The 20,043-nt window shown below is 41.5% G+C and overlaps 1 protein-coding gene across 5 annotated transcripts in view; it reads left to right on the top strand.

The window, feature by feature from the left end:
- Positions 1-3,474: 3,474 nt before the first annotated feature.
- The window catches only part of OSBPL1A (oxysterol binding protein like 1A), a 77,025-nt gene continuing 60,456 nt past the window's right edge, over positions 3,475-20,043 (top strand). Inside the window, exons 1-7 of one of the 5 annotated variants that reach the window (XR_009276751.1) lie at positions 3,475-3,774; positions 3,871-4,031; positions 9,372-9,494; positions 14,186-14,271; positions 16,171-16,245; positions 16,981-17,092; positions 18,270-18,355. Coding sequence is in view for 3 of the 5 variants with exons in the window: in XM_058830462.1 (XP_058686445.1) it covers positions 9,374-9,494; positions 14,186-14,271; positions 16,171-16,245; positions 16,981-17,092; positions 18,270-18,355 (480 nt within the window). In the remaining 2 variants the exon portion in view is untranslated. Of the gene's footprint in view, positions 3,775-3,870; positions 4,055-9,371; positions 9,495-14,185; positions 14,272-16,170; positions 16,246-16,980; positions 17,093-18,269; positions 18,356-20,043 lie in introns of all 5 variants that reach the window. The other 4 variants (XR_009276750.1, XM_058830462.1, XM_058830463.1 and 1 more) reach the window with 4 other exon arrangements.

The following is a 20,043-nucleotide window of genomic DNA, read 5'->3' as shown; positions in this document are numbered from 1 at the left end:
CTCACACCATCCACAAATTCACAACATTATATGGTTATTGTCTGCAAAGTGTGAAAGGAACTTCAGCAACAGACTAGCATCTGTAAGAATTCCTATTGCAGGCAGTTCAGAAGAACACAGTTATTTGCTTTGACCACTCACTGCCAGTTGCTCATGGTAATCCAGAGTGTTCCACAAGAATCACATCTAAGAGTGTCAGCACATTAATTAATGTTCCTGTGTCTGTGTTTTGCCAGCCTAATAAATAAAATCTGTATGGAAATATGGCAAGGACCTGTTCTTGCTGCACTGCTTTTCAGAGCTGAGGAGCAGTTTTCTCAAGAAATGCACCAGGGCTGCAAGAAAGCTACTGAGGAACAAATTTTTAGGACTGCTGGTGGGCTAACAGTTAAATTGTTATTTAACATGCTACTATGTGAAAACAAACATACAACCCATCATGTGTCATTCATCATTTCCACTTCTCATTTCTCTATATGCACTCCAGTCTGTTGCCCAGTCATATATCTCAAATTTGACCAGTATGCTGTAGTCTGAAGTAGAAGAACACAAAGTGTCAGTGCAATAAAAGTTGCATCATCACAGAGAGTATATAAAAAATACTATACCGTGAAAATCAGAGACAAAACAGTTCAGTGAGTTCTGTGCAAGGCTGTTTGCCAGTGTGTTCAGCCCTAAGACAAGATATGTTTCAAGCTTTCTGAATCACTAATTTCAGCAGGTTATCTGAAAAAGGAATGACAGGGAAAAAAACCAAAAACAAACAACAGAAACCCAAACAAATAAAAGAACCACCAACAAACAAACAAAACAAAAACAACAAAAAAAAAACCAGGTAAAAGAGAATAAAACCTCGATATCAGCAACACTCTCTTTTTCATTCCCACACTTCAAAGCCCAAAATGCACTGGGGCATTATTATTCTGGGATGTGCAAAGAGGCAAAACACAGGTGGAAAATCAATGCTCTTTGAAGATGATGGAAGCAGGGGAAGTGCAGTGATCCTGGCCAGGAGAGCTCTGTACATCCAGGGGTCGGTGATTCACAGTACAATCAAATGGAACAGGCTCAGCTGTGTGCTGTGCTGCCTCTGGGCCTGAGTTGTGGTGCACAAAACCCTTGGAAGCAGGATCAACTTCACTGTGCTCCTTGGCACAGAGTGCAGGCGATTGTAGCACCTGTGTGGCCTTGCCCTTATCTAGAAGCACACAAGGAGTAAACCTCTCTTGTAAGCATCCTTTATGAATGGCTATTTTCTTGTAAGAAAACTAAAATACTGCAACCAAAGAGGAGCCTTTCTCCAGAGATGAAATCTGTGCAGCCTGCCAAGGGAGAAGTCCACCCAGGGTCAATCCAATGCTGCAGGAACGTGGACATAATGCCTTCTGATTTACTTGCTATCTCTGTTGGTCTTTACTCTGTCTTTTTAAAACATTAAATGTATTAAGTTAGGTTTCCAGGCTTTTCTTACTCAGATTCAGAGAAAAACCCTGCACTGACTGGCTGAAAGGTGAAATTGAACTGTGAAGTCTGTGTTGCATTGCAATGGTTTTAGAATAGGTGGGTGACAATACCTCTATTTCATTATAAAACTAATAAGAAATATGAGGTGATAAGATACATATTTTGATTTTGTTTTTGTGTATGCAAAATAGATAAAAAATAGGAAAAGGTTTTATTGTGAGGTTGCTTAAAGCATTTATGACATCGTGAAAAATGGCTCAGAGTCAGAAGCAAGAGGAAGAAATAAAGGAAAAGGTATGTGAGGATGACACAGCTAGTGCTTTGACAGTAAGGGCAGCAACTTGGAGCCCTGCTCCTAAGGAAAGAAAGACAATGTGATCCTTCCCTGAAGCCTCTCAGATGTTATATAATTATTACTAAAGCATCCCTGGAAGCAGATCTCTTAAGTAAGATAAACTAATTAAAAGTAACAAAAGGGAGCAGAAGCTCAAACATGATACATTTGTGTTATCCGCAGGTGTGCAGTTGTTAATTTTCTTCTTTTTGCTATGTCATTCTTCAAATATTAAAAATACATGTAGCTATAGACAATACAGAAAAATTAAGCTTGCCTCATTATTTACGCCTGAAGAATTTCACAAGAATTGCTCAGGTTTAAACTTGCCCACTTTTGGAACAAAAGTTTCGTTCTAATCTTTTGTGATAGTTTGTCATGGCACCTGTGGCTCCTGCTCTGCCTTTTCAGCGCTCCACCTGCATATGACACAGGCTTGGTCATCCCACAAAACTGCAAAGCTTTTCTGCTCCCTTAATAAACTCCTGCAGGAGTTCAGAGGCACTGTGGGAGTTTTCAAAATGCAAACCCCCTCTCATGTGCAAAAGAGAGGTGCCAGCTCTTCAGGTGAAAGGTGTAGTGGAGAATAAAGGTAGGACAAACAGAGGGGAAGGAGCAGTGGACCAAAGGGCCTTGAAAAATGTGAGTACTTCACTTTTTATCCCTGGTAGCACCCAATTTCTCTTTTAGGTTGCTTTTGGATGTGCTGTTCTTAGAAGCAGTGTGTGTATTGACAATTTTCTTTCACCTGCACCACAGTTGTATAGACTACCAAAGCGATTTCCAAAAAGACCCTGTTTTGCCCTCGGTCGATGCACCATTCTCCTAGTGTTACAAGTGCTCTTTGAGGCGGGTTTGCCCCTCCATGTCTCTGAACGCCTGTCGGTGTCTGAGTCCCGCCCCTGCCGGGGGCGCTCCCGGGCAGAGCGGAGCCCCGGCCGCGCACCCGCAGCCCGGGCGCTCACAGGGCAGTGTCATTCGCAGGATAGTTCGGGTTGGAAGGCACCTCTGGAGATTATCTGCTCCAACCCCCTGCGAAGTGCGGGTCACCCAGCGCAAGTGACACGGGAACGCGTCCAGGTGAGTTTGGAATGTGTCCAGAGAGAGAGACTCCATGACCAGCCTGGGCACCTGTTCCAGTGCTCTGACACCCTCAACGTAAAGTTCTTCCTCATGCTAGGGTGGAACTCCTTGTGTTTCAATTTATGGCCACTGCTCCTCCTGTCGCCGGGCACTACTGTAATGAGTGTGACACCAAACCTCAGCGGGCACGGGGCACAACCTGCGGGGTATCCCCGGGGTCGCAGGGGGTCACCGTCCCTCCCAGGGAAGAGTGGCCGCCTCCGGCTGCGCCCGGTGCGGGCCCGTTTCTCTCAGAGGGTCGGGGGATGGAGCGGGCGCAGCGCCCTAGGTGGGACATTGCTTCACCCCTCCCGGCTTTTCGGGCGGACTGGGCGAGATACGGACGCCCGTGCCAGCCAGCCCCCGTGCGGGCGGCGGTCTCGGTCACGGGGGCGGTGCGGCGGCCAGGCGGGCGGAGCGCTGTCGCGTCCCGCCCCGCCGGGAGCCCGCGCCGCCCGCCCTGCGCGGCGGGGGGAGCTGGGGGGCGCCGCTGCCGGTCACATGGAACCGCGCCCGGTGCGCGTAGCACGGCGCGGGGCGGCGGCGGCTCGCGGGGCGAGGCGAGGCCAGCCCGCCCGCCCGGGGCGGGTTTCCTTCCGCGGCGGGGCCGGCGGGGGATGCGTCGCCCTCCCGCGGAGGCGTTGGCTTTGTTGCTGCCGTGGCCGCTTCTCCCCCGCAGGCGCCGAGAGCGTGTTCGGGGGTGGGGGTGCCGCCGGTCCCCCCCGGGAGTGCGTTTGGGGCTGAGGGGACGGCCCCAAGCCAGGCTCGGCTCGAGACACGAAGCAGAGGCGGCCTTGGAGTCGGGGGCCGGGGTGGTCTCTGGCCCTTGGGAGGCGGTGTCCTCGCTTGCTGCTGTGCGTGGGTGTCCTTTCCTCCTCCTCTTCCCCCTGTTCCCCTCCCTGGAACAGGCGCGGCGCTGGCCGCAGGGCTGAGCGCACCTTTCCCCGCAGGCAAGGAGCGCAGCTGCTGCGACGCGTGAGCCTGACTCGCCTTAAAAAGTGTTTAATTACCGGGACCGGAACGAGCCTCTCGATTCCAGGCGGGCGTAGGGAACTCCGGAGGTTCTGCTGAAGTTCTGAGTGCTTGGGACTGTGCCTGCCTGCTGATCCCGGTGAGATCTCGCATGAGCTGTGGGTAAGCTTATTCGGAGCGCCTGGGCTGAAAGAAAGTCTTTGAATGTAACAGAAATAAAATATGTGCGGAAAACAGCCAGGAGATGCCCAAGAACGAGGATTAGTTTAAGTAGTGTTGCCTTGGGAGTGGTGCTGAATAGATGTGTTATTGCAGATATTAATTGCTGTTAAACAAACAGTATCTTGATTTTAGAGAGGTGCTGCTTTCACAGGAAGACTGTCATAGACAGAGGCATGACCAGCTTCTAACTTCTACAACCCTTTACCCGAAGACTGAAACAACTACTTTTAGATAACATCACTCATGCATCTAGTACACTTTCTTCTTGGAGCAGCTCCTCTCAGTACAGTGTGTTACGTGGGTTTGTGGACAGGTTCTGTCTGTTTGTGCGGTTTAGTGCGTTTTGTCCGCCTTCTTTGCAAGCATCACATCGTAATGTGTGCGTGCTGGGACGTGTAAGAAATCTTCCTGAACGAGTATCAGCCCTTCCTACGGGAATCTTTCATTGCTAGAGGAAGATCTGTTGAAATACTAGACAATGTTGTGCTTTTTGCTAGCCTTACTGTGTGTCATGAGGAGAAAACTTTCTATGCAACCCATGGCCACTGTCTCAGAGCCTTAATGTTAAGTTGGCCAGTGCTAGTACTGCTTCTCCTGCTCTTCTAGCTGTATATGAGTGAAACCCACTCATATTCTGCTTAGTGTATATTGTCATTGTTCTGGGCTGTGTACGTGGCTAGAGGATTCAGCAGGAGAAGAAATCAAAGCAAAAGCAAGTGGGTCTTACAAATAGTGCTGCCTCATAGTCAGGAGTGGCGCTTTGGATCTTTGTAGATTGCTTTTAGAAAAGCCGGGTTGTTTTTTTTTGTGTGTTTTGTTTTGTTTTGTTTTTTGCTTGGACTTTATCCTAGCAATTGGGTAAAGTTAGTTGTTTGTATGTAGGTAGTTAGGCAGCCTTTTGTGTTGAAGCATTCTGCAAAACTCCCTTAATCAGGCTTAAACAGAATGGTAACCTGTGTTATCTGTGCTGGAAACAAATGTGTGAAGACAGACCCTGTAGCAGTGTGGCAGGATCACTCTGGCATAGGTTTCATAGAAGATAAAAGTGGACCATCTCAATGCTATTTTTTATACCTTCTTAAGGGATAAGATTCAATTAGCAGTCAAGTACTGCAGTGGCAGTCCTAATGAGTTCAACCGAAGTTCCTTGCAGTCACATCTGAGCTGCAGAGGGCATGCTAAATAATGTTCTGTGATGTGGATACTGCCATGCAAGGGCACAAGGCATAAATAGGGGCCATGAAAGGCAATTTACCTGTATCAGCTGATTAATGGAATAAGGTAATGATGGCAGCATGGCTGACTGGAAGATGCGTTCTCTTTTAAGTGGCTAGTAGATGTACACAGAGTCAGCACAATCCATATGGATGAACGTTCTAGTACTCTCTTAAGGCTAGTAACTCCAAACAAAATATTAAATTTCTCCCTCAGTGCTGATGGCCTGTCTCGGTGCCTCAAAACTAGTGTGTGAGGATTTTGGAGCTCTTCATGGTAGATCATGGGACCAACTGAACTCCTGTCTGCACAGGAGTATAGGTGTACGAAGTACAGCTGCAAATACACACCACTTGAATGCCTGTGTATTGATTTGTTTCTATACTCTAAACTTGTCACTCAAACTTATGTTGATGGTTTCTCATCTCCATTATAGAGCGAGTCCTGTTACTTAAAACAGTATTTACAAGAGTATAAAAGGTTCTGTTAAGAGTCTCTTTGCTGCCAGCTTTATTTGGGCATGCCATTTAGCTCATTAGCTGAAACTGTATGTTCTTTATCATTTGTCTCATGGGTAACTGCATGCAGGTTCACTTCCCAACCCCAGTTGTAGAAACACTTTGATGTGAGTGATCCTTCTATGATTAGTGGCCAGACAGTAATTCTTCTGCATCATTGCATGCTTCAGGCTTACAAAGTTTATTTGAAATTGGAGGCTTGGCCTGAACAGCAAGGTCTTTGGGGACTAAACCAGTGAAGCAGACAGACCATTACTGTGCATGTTACTCTATTGCTAATGTTTACTGTAAGAGTACAAACAAATCGGTGATTTTAACCTTACATTTGGTGTATATTTGGTGGTAGAAAAAATATCCAAATAATTTTATATAGTGATTGAACTTTCTATGTATCTTGAGCTGTTTAAGATTCTGCTCATGTACATAACGGGCCTTGCTGCATACAAGAGTTGTTTATTTGAATTAGCATTTTGGTTTCTTTCCCAAACAGTCTTTTCTTCCTTCTTGTCAATATCGAATGGAAACAGCAGGTTGTTAATGCAGTGACAGTGGATTGCAGTTCGTACCTGCTAAGTATGTGGGATGTTGACAAATGATACAGAGTAATGATAGGAGCCTGTTTCTCATCTGAGACATGGCTAAAGCAATATTGTGCAGGAGGGGGTGAAAATGAACGATGAGCTTTGCTTTCTGCCTTCCCTTCTCCCCCACAATGATGGCTAAGCCAGCAAAATGAGTCTAACTGTCCTGTTACCTTTGGTTTGTGTGATTCCCAGTGCTGGGTTCTGTGTCCCGCTGAAACTGTATCACTCAGCTTCAGAGATAGTATTACAGGCTGATAATACATTAACATACATGATTTTGATCATTCTCAAGACACTGCTGGAACTGATTCACTGAGGGAAATTATACCTGTCCCAGTAGCAATAAACTGTACTGTGTTACCTCCACAAGTGGACAGACTCCTGTTCAAAGGAGAAAGTAGCTTCAGGGCCCAAAGGACTGCTAGAAGAACTAGTACTGATTGTTTTGTTTTCTGGTAGAACTGAAAAGCATGCATGAACAAGAGTGCTGACTAACTGCTTCTGGAGAAAGCATTTGTATCCTGGGTCTGTGGTAGATTGCAGGTGACTGATCCAGTCTGTTCTTCTGAAATATGCTAGGAAGGGCTTGTTTAGTCTTTGTCAAATTATTTGAAAACAGATTCTCTCTCTGCCTTTGCTGATTGAGGAAACAGTAGGGAAACCTCTCTTTGCTGTATTGTTAGCACTTTAGCAGTCTGTCCTGTTCTAATTTCTGCCCCAGTCTTGAACATTGCAGGATCTGCCAAGGTCACAGCCTTTTTGTTCCTTCCCCAGTGTTCTCACTGTCTCTTTTCTTGCTGAGTGGCTTCTTATCTTACCGTAGTCGAAGAGCTCCCTGCATCTATTTAAGCTGTGAATGTGTGTGTGGTGCAATCAAGCTGCCTGTTCAGAACAGCAGTGTAAACAGTTTGTGGCACCAATCAAAACCTTTGCTAGTATCGGAAAGCTAACTGTGTGAGGCCAGTAATCGTTAACTGTCTGCAGGACCTGGTAAACATAGTGTGTCAGGTGAACATACTAAACTGGAGACACTAAATTTGGAAGTCTCTTGTTTGCCTATTCTATCAACAGCAATAAATTGTCTGTATCAGTAGAGTCTTTTGAAGCACTTTTTAACATAGTTTCTTGACATCACTTAAAAGCAGTGTATTTAAATAGGGCAATGTTGTATCTAGGTCTAGTTGAATCATAGAATAAACTGAGTTGGAAGGGACCCATCAGGATCATCGGGTCCAGGTCCTGGCACTATGCAGGATGCCACAGGAATCTCACAATGTGCTTGAGAGCATTGTTCAAACACTTCTTGAACTCTGTCAGGTTTGGTGCTGTGACCACTTCCCTGGAGAGCCTATTCCAGTGCTCAGCCACCTCCTGGGTGAAAAACTTTTTCATGATACCAAACCTAAATCTCCCCTGACTCAGCTTTTTCCCCAAGTCCTGTCACTAGTCACAAGAGTGAAGAGATTGGTACCTGCCCCTCTGCTTTCCCCCATAAGAATGTGAAAGACTGCAGTGAGGTCTCCCTTCAGTCTCCTCTTCTCCAGGCTGAACAAACCAAATTACCTCAGCCTGCCTTCATAAAGCTTCCCCTCCAGATCTTCATTGAAGATCTTCATCTTCAGTGCTCTCTTTTGGACATTCTCCAATAGCTTAATGCCTTTTATGCCTTTTATGCCTTGTGGCACCCAAAACTGCACTCAGGACTCAAGGTGAAGCTGCCTCAGTGCAGAGCAGAGTGGGACAATCCTCTCCCTTTCCCAGCTGTGATGCTGTGCCTGATGCCCCCCAGGAAACTTTTGGCCCTGACTGCCAGGGCACTGCTGACTCAGATTCAACTTGCCATTGACCAGGACCCACCCCCAGGTCCCTTTCTGCACTGCTGCTCTCCAGCATCTCACTCCCCAGTCTATACACACATCCAGGGCTGCCCTGTCCCAGATGCAGAGTCCAGCACTTGTGCTTGTTAAACTTCATGCAGTGGTAGTTGTTGTAATAGCATTTAAAAAAAGCAAACCAACTTCAGATTGTGATTTCAGTATAGAAAAAGATTGGTTAAGACATCATTTAGTAACTTCAGCAGACCTAGTAAGTAGCAGTATTGCTTGCCCAAAGGTCTAAGGTTCCCTGTCTATTAGAGAGCTGTAAAATAGTTATGTTAAAAGTTTTGGGGTTTTTTTCTCCCTTCTTTGAAAGACATGAATACCACTTTTTCTCCTTTACAGTTCAAGAACAATAGTAGGTTTAGAATTACTTATTAGTGATCTTTTACAGTTGTGTGTTAACTTCTTTATATTGTACTATTGTGTTTCTTAAAGATAAGGTCAAATCTACGAAGTTGTCTGAGTCCTTGATTCCCTTTCGAGTTGAGGTTGCAGGGCCTCAGATACCCAGGCTCAAGAGATGATAGTACTAATCACTGATGGGTATCTGACATCTCCATGCAAAGACATTGTTCTCCAGGGTTGGCAGCCAAAATAACTCTCAATTAATTCTCAGGTAATACTTGGGTTAATGGATGTACATAGTTACTTTTTTTTTTTTTTTTTTCTTAGCTGTTGCCTTTGGAAACCTTAAGGGATAAGGGTGAAAGCCTTGTAAGGAAAAAACGCATGCTTGTAGCTGGTTATGCTTGTAGCAAAGCTTGCCTTGTTTGTGGCATAGAGTTTCAACTCCCAAGCCACCCTTAGAACCTAGAAAACAGAGAAGCAAGAAAACATGGGTTATTTAACTGCTTTGTATGAGGAATTTTAATGCTTCTTAGTAGCCTGAGTGCTGGACTGGTGCAACAGCTTGTGCATTAAGTGTGTTCCACAGAAAGAATAGTTATCTTTCTCATACCAGGGTTAGAATTTAGTAACAGCAAAAAGTGACATAATTTTAAGCTATAACTTACAGCAGTATAACCGATTGCAAAATCTCTTCTTTCAAATCTTTAGTTAGAGATGACTACGGAAGCAGAACAGCAGCTTCTCCATGATGCTAGAAATGGAAATGCTGAAGAAGTTAAACGTCTGTTGGATACCTTGGACAAAGGAGAAATAAGCTTTGATATCAACTGTAAAGGTTAGTAGCCTTCCTCAAATGTTTGTAATCCTGCTGTTGAAGTCACATGTAGTGAAACTGATAGTGATAGTATAATCTTGCTTTCTTTGGAGTGCTCAGCAGAGTAATAAAAACACAACTTAAACAGCTTTTACACAATGACTTAAGGGCATATTTGCATAGGGGAGAGATAATAAAAGAGTATGGGTAGTTGCAGTGTACAGAAAAACTCAGCATAATTCACAGACACTAGAAGTATCAACAAGACAAAGAATCAGTATCTCTTTTTGCCTGTGTTCATGCTTATGCCAACTTTGAAGCTTTAGAATACTAAACAGAACAGATTGGGTTGGTGCCCGGGGAATGTTCAGGGAGGTAAATAGCTTTCATCAGGGCTTCGGAGAAGATTAGATCAGGTCAGTCATTTGTGCTCTCCTCTGTGTAAGGGTTTTTTATCTTTGGGGTTTTTTTTAGGCCCGTATTTTGTTATCACACAGCAGAAGCGTTACATTTCTTGCCACTTGCAAAAATGTTTGGGACAAATACATACTTCTTACTTCTAACAGAATACTAGGTTACTAGGGAAAAGAAACTAAGACTGTTCTTCATCTTTGTCTGAGTCTTTGGCCATCACTGAAGTTTTGCTCATGTGCAGCTAACAGAGGTGTGGCTCAGCAACTTGCTTGCTGTGCATTAAAACTTCAAATTGGGACTAGATTTGCAAGCTTGCTAGCAATTGCAGACTACCTTACTTCTTTGTTATTTTAGTAGCTTTATATTTCTCTATATTTGCATGAGTGTGTTTCTGGTTGCTTCCAAGATGTGGATGTGAATCCCACTCTTTCTACCCAGGCTGGTATTCCATTGTTCAGCATTTAACTGTTTAGCAGCACTGAGAATAAAGTGCTAGAGGGAGGGTGGACTGTGCTTCCTCTCAACCATAACAGAAGGGAACACCTTGCCCTAAAGGGCAGGGATTCCTGTTACCTGAGCAAGCTCTATCCCTTTCCCAGGTCTTATTCTCAATCATCAGCTTACTTATTGTTTTGTTTAACTACTCAGCCGTGTTTGTGTTTCCTCAATGGTTAATGTACTCACCTCAGAAAAATAAGTTTTGAAACCCAAGCTCTTTCTACTTCATCTTTGGGGAACTACTTCATAATTTAAAGGGGAACCAGACGTGCCTTGATGAAGCTGAAGTCCTCCATACTCAGAAATATATCCTTGGTAACTATGCAAGACATGTGTAGTGCTTATACAATTGGAATAAAAGTACCTTAAGATTCATGCAACAGTGCCCATAAGTGAATTCCTGAAGTTCCCTGCGCTTAGAAGAGATTTCAGAGTGTCTTTAATGTGTTCTTATACATAATCTGAAGTCAAGAAAGCATAATGAAATGGCATAATCTGCCATGTATTGTATCAAGCAAATGGGTCTCTGATTAGAAAGTCTGCAGCATAGAAGAGACTCGGGTAATGAAGTGAAAGATTGGTGCTTAGCTGTTTTTCTAGTTTAGCAGTACGTGCCAGCTAGTTAATGCTTGCTAATGGGAGGTCTAGGAAGCTAGAGGGAATGTGCTTGTGATGTTATATTTAATCTAAACTAGTTCCAAGTATGGATTTTGTTCACCATGAAATCTTTGCTTTTGGAGTTTCAATTCTTCTAAATGTTAGAGGACACAGAAGCATAATTAGTTTTATCTGGAGGAACTGCTCTAGTTGTGTGAAACTTCAGAGTTAAGTCTCTTCTATTCTTCTGCAGTCACTTTTCAGAGCTTGACTTGTTTCACTTTGCCCCCATAGAGTGTTCCATTGGAAACAGTCTAAGACAAATTCAGGCCAAACAGCCTCAGCTGTATAGCCAATCCTGACATTCTGCCTTCTCACTAGCCAAAGCACTATATCTTGTTCTGATTGTTTTGATCTGTTTGGGTACCACCAGATAGTAATTCCATAACAAACTGATGATTAACTGAAGTACACACTGTAGACTGTAAGGGTTGCAAAAAGACAGTTAATCTTCCTTCTCTTCCTGACAACCTCTTGTGCTTCTGTCATTATCTTGGATAATAGATGTCCCTAGAAAGTTAGGGTGTGGGGAATGTCTTCAGTGCTGTAGCAGTTCCTTCAGGATTTGCATTTGATAGAACAGTTCCACTTGGCTTGAAATAAAGTGCTTCTGGAGAAGATAGGAGGCTGTACTGGAGGTGGTGTAAGCTTCCTGCAGGGTGTGCCTTGGTAGCTGTAAGTCTGACAGGTTGATGTGCCTGGGTGTCAAAGCCTATCTTCAACATCTTTTCCTTGTCTTTTCAGAGGGGAGCTACATCTGAGGCTGTGTGCGCTGTATATTCGTAAGTGTCAGGTCTGACAACAGTGATCCTAAACATCACAATTTCAGTCAAAGTGAAGGAAGAGAAAATAAATTCAGGCTTCCTGTACTCGCTCAGTTGTGACTGTATTCTACCCAGTCATTGATGGCAGATAAGCAGGAGAAAAATCCAGCCAAACAATCTGAACATCTCTTTTTGGGTTCGTCAGTTCACTGGTTTGGAAAGAAGGTGTCCATGTTAAACAGTACTGAACCCAGGTTTTCCAAGGCCATCTTTTGTTGGGTCATTCTCCTTCAATACAAGAAAATAGCATATCTAGGAATTTGCAAAGTGAAAAAAATGTGTAAAATAAGGTCAGTAGTGTGTTATGGCAAAATACACATTTAAAAGACTGCACAGTGGCCTAGCAGTCATGGCTGCCATGGAAAATGACTGCCTACCTTGTTTCCATTCTCTAAACAAATGGTAACACTTGAGACTTAGAATTAACTGGCATTAAAGCAAAGAGCTGTGTGCAAGAGGGAGAAGAATTATGTTTTTTGTTGGAGTTTCATTATTTGCATTCTCCCTAGTGTAATGGTTTAAAATAATAATAAAAAAGTACAAACACTTGTGGTCACTTTAAAGAGAACACCTCAAAAGCTTGAGAAATAAATGGACAGCTAACATCAAAAATTCAAACATTCAGAGTGGATGCAGAACAAGGGTGTGTTCTTACTTCATATAGTAAGAACTACAAATCTGGACAGGTCCTGGGTTATTTTTTTTCATGACTGAATTCCTTGGCAGCAAAAACATCTTGTCAGTGCTGTTAACTAATGACTGTTCTGGGCTAATTGTATAAATTCAGTGCAGCTCAGACCTCTTTTGTATTCTTTGAATGAACCTTATTCTCTACTGAAATGAGGGATGAGTGAAGTCTCTTTAGTATGTTATCCGACATAAATAGCCCCAGAGTTAGCAATCCCACACAGTGTTTATCTTCTGTGATACTTTGGCCCATCAATGACATAGGTAGGAGCTCTGTTGTGGGCCAGACTGTAATGAGGGAAAGATCTAAATCTGGGGTTGGAAACAACAGAAGTTGAGAAGAAAGAGAATCAAATTACAAAAGAAATTATCAGTAAAGGGCAGGAATGTTAACTGGAAACAGTTATAAGAAATAGGAAAATATTTCAGCTCTGAATCACATGCTAATGTTAATTTTTAATATGAGAGCAGAAAAGATGATGAACTTTCAAGATGAGCAGTTTCTTTTCCTTGTGCATGTTTTCTTGGGGGAAACTTGTGCTCCATGTGTCAGTACTTGAGGTTATATGACAGGGGAAAAATTAATGGTGGCAGTGATTTCAAAACAATTTCTACTGCCTTATTTTCATTTTTTTTTCCAAGTATAAAATGATAGCTTTTAGGTGACTCTGTAATGCTGTGTGTCTGTTGCTTAGTAAAAACAGCATAAGTTGCCTTTGCTTAATAGAGTTGAGTGTTGCAGTTGGAAAGTGAGTTGCTAACTTCAGTAATCTCTAATGCTTTAATATCTTGCTCTCAAAGAATTGATTGTAGGAGAGTTGTTGAATTTCATACAGCCAGTCCTCCCCATCATTTTTTAAATGCTTTTTAAAGTATAAATCAATAAATCATACTTTCCTTTGCATGGTTATTTTTGTGTCTGGTTCCTGTCTTTCCTTTATCATTCTGCAACTTAGAGTTGTAGATGATACATGAGTTCTATTGTGCTTATAGATTTCAAAGCACATTACTTAGTGAGGCTGTCTTTATTAAAACTGAGTAAAGCACAAGATAACAAAAAAACTGATGACAAAAAAGCCTCAACCTTAGGTCATTCCACCTATTTTATTTTGAATCCTTTGTTTGAAAGATGGGTTGTCTTACCTCTCATTTGGGTGAAGAAAATAAAATTGTGTAAACCAAACCTTTTTTTTTATAAACAAGAAAAAAATGTGCTTGCATGTGCCATTTTCATAGTGAATGAAGAATGAAAGTACCTGAAGCTTCTTGCTGGTATTGAAAGGTGCTACATGCAAAGAGAAGTTTTATTCTCAGTCAGGCAACATGACTTTTCACTTTTAGAAGGTTGTGGGGGCTTTTGTCTGGGTTTTTTGGGGTTGATTTTTTTGAGTTCAGTAGTTTGTTTTGGTTGTTTGTTTGGTTTTGTTATTTTTTTTGGTTGTTGGGTTTTTTTGTTGTTGTTGTTTGGTTTTTTGATAATTTTTTTTTAATAGATTTCAATCCAGCTTTCTTCCAGCCTCCTTGTTCCTCTGCTACTGTGAAGAATGGTCATCCATGGCACCCTCCAAACACACGACAATATTTCTTTTGTACTGTGTGACCAAAACTTAATTTACCTGTTTTGTCTTTTAGGCAGAAGTAAATCTAATATGGGTTGGACACCTCTTCACCTTGCTTGCTACTTTGGACATGCTGTTGTGGTAGAGGATTTGCTGAAGGTATATATGTGTTTTCCTCTCTGTGTAAGGCTAGATACAGTTAGTGTTCAGGTTTTTGTGACAGAAGAAAGGAGGCCTTGCAGAGAGGCAGAGGCACTCCTACAGTTTATCTACATGTAACATAGACATAACTGATTGCTTTGACATTAAGATAGGCCTGGTTTAGAAGGACCTAGTGAACGTGGAAGTCTATACAGTAGAATTGAGTCCTTACTCAGGGCAGTTTTTACAATTATTGGTACCTAGCTGGTTTTCTCTTCGAGTGTAACTCTTTGCATGTGGGAATTAAAGATGTGCAATATATAGGTGTGCACTGGTGAAAGCTCAGATTTTTTGAAGCTTAGTGGGTGTCTGTATATAATAAGCCAGCATGTGATACTAGTAATGCAATTATTTCAACAGTTGGTTAGTTTACTGTAGTACATAAAGTACTTAAGATTATGCAGTTTCAGTTACTGAGCTGTAGAAAAGGCTAAAGTGTCTCAAATGCAAAAAAAGCTGCATTATCTAATTCTATATTGTGAGTAGAAGCATGCACAGAATTTTCTGCAAAGTAGTTTGTATGTGTTTCTTTCAGGCACAGGCTAACACAGTTCATTATTTCAAAGACATTAGAAAGAAATAATGAGTCAAACTGTGTGATGAATTTTGAAATGATGGACTTCTGTTATCAAAACTGATATGTTTGTATTTGCATAACAACTGCAAATGCAGTGTCTGTGTGGCTTCTGACTGAATTTTTTTTTTTTTCTCTCAGGGTAGCTTCTTATAACCTTATTACCTTATTACCTTCTTATTACCTTAACTATATTAGACCCTCTCTAATATTTTAAAGATTTTGCGGGATGGCAGGAGTGTGGTAAATGGGCTCAAGTGCAAAGATAATCTAAACTTGAATTTCATTAAGAATAAAAGCTGCCAGCATAATCCAGAATTTAAAGGAGGAAACAAATTTGAGATTTCTTTGAGAAATTCTTCTCTAGCCTATACACTTGCTCAGTAAATAGTGCTATTTTCAATTCAAGTGGGCTACTTAAAGCAAAAGGTAGCTTTATCACTTAATGCATTTATCAAGCATCCAGTTTCAAGAGTTAGAAGAGTATATACGACTTTGTACTTTTAGTTCCTTTGATAGGGCTCTTGAAAGGGTATTATTTAAAGAACAAGGTGAGAAATAAGTGAGGCTGTGCACTTCTGAAAGCTAGGCATGTATAAGTGTGTCTGTGTACTTGTGCCAAGAGCAAGTGAAGGAGGCATTATCAGAAACAGAGCTCTGGAACTAGTCAGGTTCATCAGTTAACTTCAGGCAGGCAGCAACGACCTGGCTAAATCATGTGATCTAAACATATGTGATGAAGTTAAGTATGCCCTGCCCTCTCTTTGACCCTTTGAGAGGTTAGGTAGTGTGGTGTAGAAGAAATACTTAATGAAAGAAGGATAGGATTTCTTGGTTTCTTGGAAGAGTGCCTGTGCAGTGTGGCAAGCACTATTCCTTTCAGATAAAAGGTATGGGATGGAGAAAGTGTGTGACAAAAAGAAGGGCGATTCAACAGGAAGATCTACAAAACCCCAAACTACCCAAGCCGAACAAAAGCCAAGACAACAACAGCCCCCCACCCCTTGTATGAAACTTACTTCCCATATACCCTCTTATTAAAAGTGTGCCTGGAAGAATGCAGAGGGCTTTTCCTTTTTGAAGCAATTGAGAGAATGCTGGCTATGAATCTTAGATATGTACATACTTTATCCTTGCTTCCAAGATAACTGTGTTACAGTTCTGATATGATTTGCCACGAGGTCTACATTAGAGTCCTGTCTGCCCTTCCCCCCAGTCAGAGGGAATAGCCATGAAGTTCTTATTGGAAGGACATTCAGGTGTCTTTTGGTCTTGCTGTTTAGGCTGGTGCAGATGTGAATGTGCTGAATGACATGGGGGACACTCCGCTCCATCGTGCAGCTTTCACAGGGCGTAAGGTAAAGTATGGTGGGTTTTTTTAAGCCTCACTTGTAGAATTATTAAGAAAGTGCTAGCAATAAGATCACTTCAGAAAGATGTTTTTACAGTGTCTAAAAAATGACTTATTGTCTGTTTTGGTACAGCATGTTCAGAGGGATTAGGCACATTGCCTAGCTTGTGTAACTCTGTCCAAAAAAAAAAAGCCACAGAGAGAAACCACATTGTTTTAATCTTAGCAGCTTCTGGAGGGAAAAGAAATCTCTTAAATTAGGACACACAGGCCCATTTGGTATCTGGAAATGCTGTTTCTTCATAGTAATTAGAACTAAAGAGCTTTTTATAGGCCCGTGTAATGTGACTTTTTTTCTTCCCCCATGCCACCATCATTCCAAAACTAGTACTACCTCTGGGTAACAACTTGGCCCTTCAGGAGTGGCTACTTTCTGTCTTGTCAGAAGAGCCAGTTATACAATTTTTATGTCAAATTCAGCATTCACACCAGATATACCAGCTTTTCAGGGTCAGTCTGTTCAGCTGTACCTCCTGTTGGCTCCTTCAGCCTGACTGATGAGAGAGAAAATGGTGCAGTCAGTCTCACTCTTCAATCTCTCTAAAACATCCCTTCCTGTTCTCATAAGAAACCAGCAGTGGTGAGAGGCCGTTGGTTACAAGGATGTCAATAGCTGGAAAGCCTGATTGTGTCCTTGCAGTTGCACAGACAGATAAGCAGTGTTTTTCAAATTGTTTTTCAGGAGGTGGTGATGTTACTCTTACAGCATAATGCTGATCCTTCTATTGTTAATGGCAGTGGAGAGACTGCAAAAGAAGTTACTCATGACAAGGACATAAGGAATATGTTGGAAGGTAACTTCAATAGGCCAAAGTTTGTTTTGGGGTTTTTTTACATGTGTGCATTCTAAAAGCTGCTTCTTTTTTCATTTTTTATTATTTTTTAATTTTTTTTCTGCAAGTTACAGAAGTTCAATTGAATTTTCTTTTTAAATTTGGCTATTAGAAAGAAAATAGTCATAGTTTTTGATTCTTGTCTGCAGTACTGACAAGTGGGAGTTTTTGTGACTCGAGAGATAAGTATTATGAATACAAATAGCATTATTCAGGTAACTATTTCAGTCCTGCTGAGGTAGGTAGTCCTTGCTACAGCTTTGAATGGTACATGGGCAGTTAAAGCCTTGGCTCTTTGGAAGAAAAAAACCTCAAGAACAGTAAGTGGCTTTGTGTCAACCAAATCATTAGAGAGCAAAATTCTGAGCTTTGAAGAGGTGACCCAGTTATGATCAGATTTAGGACTTGCTATTGCTGTCTTAGGCATTGTGTCAAAAGCATAAAAAAATCAAAATCCTTCCCATTGTTTCCTCCATGGTCTCACAGGTGTCAGAGATGAGGCAGATGTTGTCCAAATACTAATCTAGTTCACTGATTATAGTTTTGGAGATTTCAAGAACTGTTGCTTCCTGGTATTACTATGTAATACTCCTAAATACTGATGGAGCTTTGTGTCCACTATCACAGACTGCATGATATCTCTTATGATTCTATATGCAAATGCTCATTTTCAAAAAAAAAAAAGAAACAACTCATTTCCACTGCTCATCTGCTGAATTGTTGGAGAAAAATAAAATTTTGGTAGGATGATAAGAAGAGTAGAAGAGAAGCTGAAAAGAACATAGAGAAGATCTGAAACGAGGGTGTTAGATAGTTCCCATTTTCCCTTCTGCAGGGAGTGGCCTTGGTTTTAAGTGTCAAAATAATGGTAATAATAATGATAATAACAATAGTAATAATATATGTGTATGTGTATACAAACTTACACGTCTTGTCAAATTTTATGTGCTTTTTTGTGTTTATATCTTTGCTCTGACACAAACTTCTCTGAGTAAATATTCTATTTATACCTGTCCCAAATAAATAATACTGGAAACTCTTGCTTCTCTAAGCTTGTTTTGCTATAGTTTTTTGAATGTTGTACCTCATATGTACTCTACTGAGACTGACCTTACTTCTATTATTTTTTTCTTAATAGCAGTGGAAAGGACACAAGAAAGGAAACTGGAAGAACTCCTCTTAGGAGCAGCGAGAGAGGGGGAAACAGGGAAACTGATTGCCTTGGTAAGAATTCAAGTCAAGTGATTCAGTCCATAATGCAACAAAATATGACTTTGTGCTTTGCACTTCAAAGGCTGTGACTTTGGAATATTAGTGCTGTGCACCATGTTATTGGTAAGGTGCTGAACCCTCAAGGATTTTACTCTTTGTTGGAGGTTGCAAAACCAACGGTTTTCAGCTTCTTTTGTGTTTTTAAATCCTTTAGAAAGAATTAGCTAGTTAACTGTAAACAGCAGTGGAATGGTTCGTGGTCTGCTGAGATAAGCTTATTATGTTATTGTGGATACCTTAATGTCATGAATGCCTAGATTTTCACCACAGTGTGGCCTGTCTTTAATCTTGAAAGTAAGGTCTTTGTCGTTAGCACCCACTGTAGTTTTTAATGGACAGTCATCTGCACAGCACCGTTTCATGCTGAGCAGAAATTGGAAACTGTATGTGTGTGTGAGCACACTCATAATACTCCCAGATGAACAGTGTGGTGGCATGGGAAGGCTGTGGCAGAAGCAATCACAGAAAGACTGGAGGGTGCCTGTGGATGTAATAGAGTCCAGCTCCAGTTTGCAGAGCAGAATGAACTAGAGCAGGTTGCTCAGGACCAAATCCAGCTGGGTTTTGAAGCGGAGTCACAGTGCTTGAACTTGGGCGTTTGAGAGTCCTGAGGAGTGTCCTTGGAAGTAAAATGCGCAGTATGGAATGGTTTCTACCTACTTAGCACCTTTAGTAATGCCTTTTCAGGCATCAAAATTCACAAATGTGAGATTTGTATATTGAGATATTTGATGTTCTTTATTTTTCTCTCTAGAAGCCAGAAGTGAACACCTGTTCACATTTACTTCCCCCTCTAAATTTTTTTCTTATAGCCCAAAGTGCACTCATCTTTCTAACTGCTTGCATGGAAACTCTTGTTAAGTCTTTGGTCATCCTTGTAATTCTTATTTGGAGTTTTGTGCTGTCCTCTTTGAAATGGGGAGAGAACCAGAGCTGTACACAGCACCTAAGATGTGGAAAAATGGTGCATTAATACACTGCACAATTTTACTGATTGTAATTAATATACTGACATAAGTGATTTGTTCTTGATTCTGATAATTTTAATACTTGATACATGTCTGCTAATTCTTAAGCTGATGTGGAAAAATAAATCAGAAAAAAGTGGCTTCTTGTAGAAACTTGTCATTAAAGAACTCAGCTTTCTCTCATGCAGCATTTAACTATGCATGAGCATGTAATTCTCCCTGTGAACATTTTAATTTCTAAGTGATTTCTTTTTTCTTTTTTTTTTTTTTTTTAATATTTGCTATCTTTAAGCTCTGTACATGTGAAGACAGCTATATATTGATTTCTAAAACTTCAAACTATTGTCACGTTTTTGACCCGGAGTCAGTTTTAAGTCAATTCTTAACAGGTGTTCCTTGGAATACACTTACAACTCTGTGGTGTAAACCCCTTTGACTTTCCTACCCTTAGGTTAATTACCTCTATGCAGAATTTGTGTAGCTCTTTACATAGCTACTATGTGCTATTGTGTAGCACAGCCCTTTAGCTCCAGAATTCCCCATACTTTGCCTTCTAATTGTTCAGACCTTTCTGTTCCTACTTAGATTTTTTTTTATTAGCAGACTATTATGCTCATGAAACTAGCTGCTTACATCTACCTTTACTGTGACACCTAACACCAGAACATGTTA

Source organism: Poecile atricapillus, chromosome 2 (assembly GCF_030490865.1).
Source record: "Poecile atricapillus isolate bPoeAtr1 chromosome 2, bPoeAtr1.hap1, whole genome shotgun sequence".
NCBI lineage: Eukaryota > Metazoa > Chordata > Aves > Passeriformes > Paridae > Poecile > Poecile atricapillus.
The sequence above is the reverse complement of the archived record's forward strand: the minus strand, read 5'-3'. Positions and strand labels throughout refer to the sequence as shown.